The 3,013-nt window shown below is 38.1% G+C and overlaps 1 protein-coding gene across 1 annotated transcript; it reads left to right on the top strand.

Annotated features, from left to right (window-relative positions):
* The first annotated feature begins 327 nt into the window (after nucleotides 1–327).
* LOC110026628 (L10-interacting MYB domain-containing protein-like) lies at nucleotides 328–2,951 on the top strand. Its single transcript, XM_020727634.1, has 3 exons — nucleotides 328–818; nucleotides 1,812–2,144; nucleotides 2,236–2,951. The coding sequence occupies exons 2-3, from the start codon at nucleotides 1,818–1,820 to the stop codon at nucleotides 2,737–2,739; spliced, it is 831 nt and encodes a 276-aa protein (XP_020583293.1). The 5' UTR covers nucleotides 328–818; nucleotides 1,812–1,817; the 3' UTR covers nucleotides 2,740–2,951.
* Nucleotides 2,952–3,013: the final 62 nt, after the last annotated feature.

The raw sequence follows: 3,013 nt of genomic DNA on the forward strand, positions 1-3,013 counted from the left end.
ATATATTAAAGTTTAAATATTAGATATGTAACTAAGAATATTTGAGTGTAATATATATAAATCTTCTTAAGAACTAACAACCAATATGATCAATTTTTTGCCTTCATGATTGGATTCTATGTCAACCAATATGACATAGGGCCCGTTTGGGGCAGCTTATAAGTGCGGGCGGCGTTTTGAAAACGCCGCCCTACCGTTTGGTTCGCACTTTTTGGTAGATTATTTAAAACAGCGTTTTTTATTTCCTAAAAGACGCGGACCGCGGGCTGACCCCCGCGGTCCGCGGTTCGCGAATTTTTTTACCCCATTCCCCATTAGCCCCGTTCGAAGCCCGCTCGTTCGAAGCCAGATCGTCGAAGCCGCGACCTGATCTTCTTCTCCGCGACCTTGCCTCTCCCGATAGCATTTCTCCTTTTTCCTTCCTCTTCCGCGAGCACTTTCCCTGCAAGCCGTAACTGACCCGTCGCCCTCCCGTCGAAGCCGGAACCTCTCCTCGGGCTCTCGTCGAACGTGGATCTCGTCGTCTCGCACTCCTCGAAGTCGGATCTGCTACCCTAGCTCCCGTCGCAACCGGATCTTCCCCCTCTCGTTCTCCTCGAAGCCGGATCTTCTCCTCTAGCCGCCGTCGGAGCGAAATCTTGTACTCTCGCTACCGTCAAAGCAAGATCTTCTCGTCTCCCTACCGTCAAAGCCGGTTCTTCACCGTTCGAAGCCAGATCTACTCTGTCTGAAGCCAGATCTTGCGGATCTTCTCGCTCCCGTCAAAGGCCGTTCTCTCCGCAGCCAGTTCTTCCGGATTTTCTTCAACAAACCACAAGGTTGTCACAAAGCTTATTTACAATCTAAGTTTTTTATATTTTTTTGGTTATTTGTGCTTTAACTGTTTCTGTTTTTAAGTTGTGGTTTACTGTATTGATTTGATCTCCTTAATGAAGTTGCTACTGCTGCGTTAGTTTGGCCAAAAATGATTTTTTGTTGCTAGCTGCTGCCTTGGTCAATTATTTTTTGCAATTATCTATTGTTGTATTGAATTTTCTACAAAAATTAGCTCTAAATTTGTATTTTTTTTTTGGAAGATTTACAGACATGGCACTCAATTCTTTTCTCCATCTTAACCATCATTCTAGATTTGTATTTGATATATTTTATAGAACAAAGCTCGTGCGATTGAGTAGATCTATAATAACTGAGCTTATTAGTAACATGGTATACTTGTGTACAATTACAGTTGTTAGCTACATTAATTGATTCACTAGTTTGTGCGTTAATATTATTTAGTAAAATCATTTATATTGTGCTCACTGCTTGTCACTCTATTGTTAGCCATATCATATATTTTACACTTGGCCTACATTTCTAACTGTTGGATAGCTTTATTTGTAATATGCAATGCAAATTTGTGAGACTAGTTGGAAGAATTTTAAAAAATGTTTGAACTTCTAGTTGCACGCCTAATCCCCCCATGCACGCACACTCGCACAAACAAAACTTATCTTAGCAAGCCTAAACAATACATGGTAAATGGAAATAGATTTTAAAATCTTAAGCAGTTTTCACATTATGACTTGCTATTTATTGATGTGTCCTATTATAAGTTTCTCAATTTCCTGCAAGAAATAGATTTTGTTAAATGAAACCTTTATGAGAAATAAATATTATTTAGGAAGATTTACAAACGTATCACTCAATTTTTATATTGTGTATTTCACATTTTAAACGTTACAATAGCGGTATGAAACATTGTTCTTTTTGTTTTATTATTTTTATTGTCATGAAAAGAAATATTTTATGCCCATCCGTATATCTGACAGAACTCAATGAGTAAAGCTAGAGAGGCTGGAACATCGGCCATGTGGGATAGAGAAGTTACTATAATCTTTTGTGATTTATGTGTAAGGGAGGTTGAGGTGGGAAATAGACCCACTACATTTTTTAACAAAGAAGGGTGGCGAAATATTGAAGTTAAATTCAAAGAAATGACTGGAAGAGATTACGATCGCATGAAAATGAAGAACAAATGGGATCAGTTAAAGAAGGATTGGAAACTATGGAAAGAACTAAAACAGGGATCAACAGGAATGGGCTGGGATCCTGTTAAGCGCACAATAGATGCACCAGAGGAATGGTGGGCTGAAAAACTACAGGTCTATAATTTAATCTTTTTACTTTCTCTTTAATCTAATTTCGCATTGACCTGACACTACTTTATTAATGCACATTTGTTATTTATAACAGGCAGTGCCGTCAGCCAAAAAATTTAAATTTGTTGGCATTGATCCAGTAATGGAGGAAAAACTAGATAGAATGTTCACTGGGGTTGTCGCTACAGGCTCTCATGCGTTTACCCCAAATGATATAGGGTTGAGCAGCTCAGTTCAAGAGATGGATACCGTACAGATAGGTGATTCAGGAGACCGCCCTAGCCATGTGCACACAGATGTTCAATCCACAAGTGTGTCCAAGCGGCCCAGGGTAGAGAAGAAGAACAAAGGGGTTGCTTTTATTAAAGGGACTATCGATGCACTAGTTGAAACATGTAAAGCTCGGTCTTCTTCTTCGCAGGACAGCTCAATTGATGAGTGTCTTCAGGTCTTGAATACATACTCTGATGTTAAGGCAGACGATGATGACTACATTCAATACGTGAAGGTGTTGCGAGACCCAACCATCAGACAGTTTTTTATGAAGTTGGAACCGAAATATCGTGTGAAATACTTGCAATCTTTCATGGACGTCTGAATATTTGAGTTATTAATGCACTTTCTTTTCTAATCTTCTATGTTATGTTTATGTTAAGCACAATTTTTTAATCTCCGTTGTTTATGTTTTGGACAATTGACCTTTATATGTGATTGTTCTTTATGTGTGTCCAATTTTATTATGTATTGTTTTTATTTTGCCCAAAGTTCATGTGTTATATTTATCTTTCATAGCATACTTCTGTTTTCATTACTAAAGTTAATATATTTAATTTATAATTATTTTGTAGTTTGGATGAAGAAGATTTCCGCCA

This window comes from Phalaenopsis equestris, unplaced genomic scaffold, assembly GCF_001263595.1.
Source record: "Phalaenopsis equestris unplaced genomic scaffold, ASM126359v1 Scaffold000390, whole genome shotgun sequence".
Taxonomy (NCBI): Eukaryota; Viridiplantae; Streptophyta; class Magnoliopsida; order Asparagales; family Orchidaceae; genus Phalaenopsis; species Phalaenopsis equestris.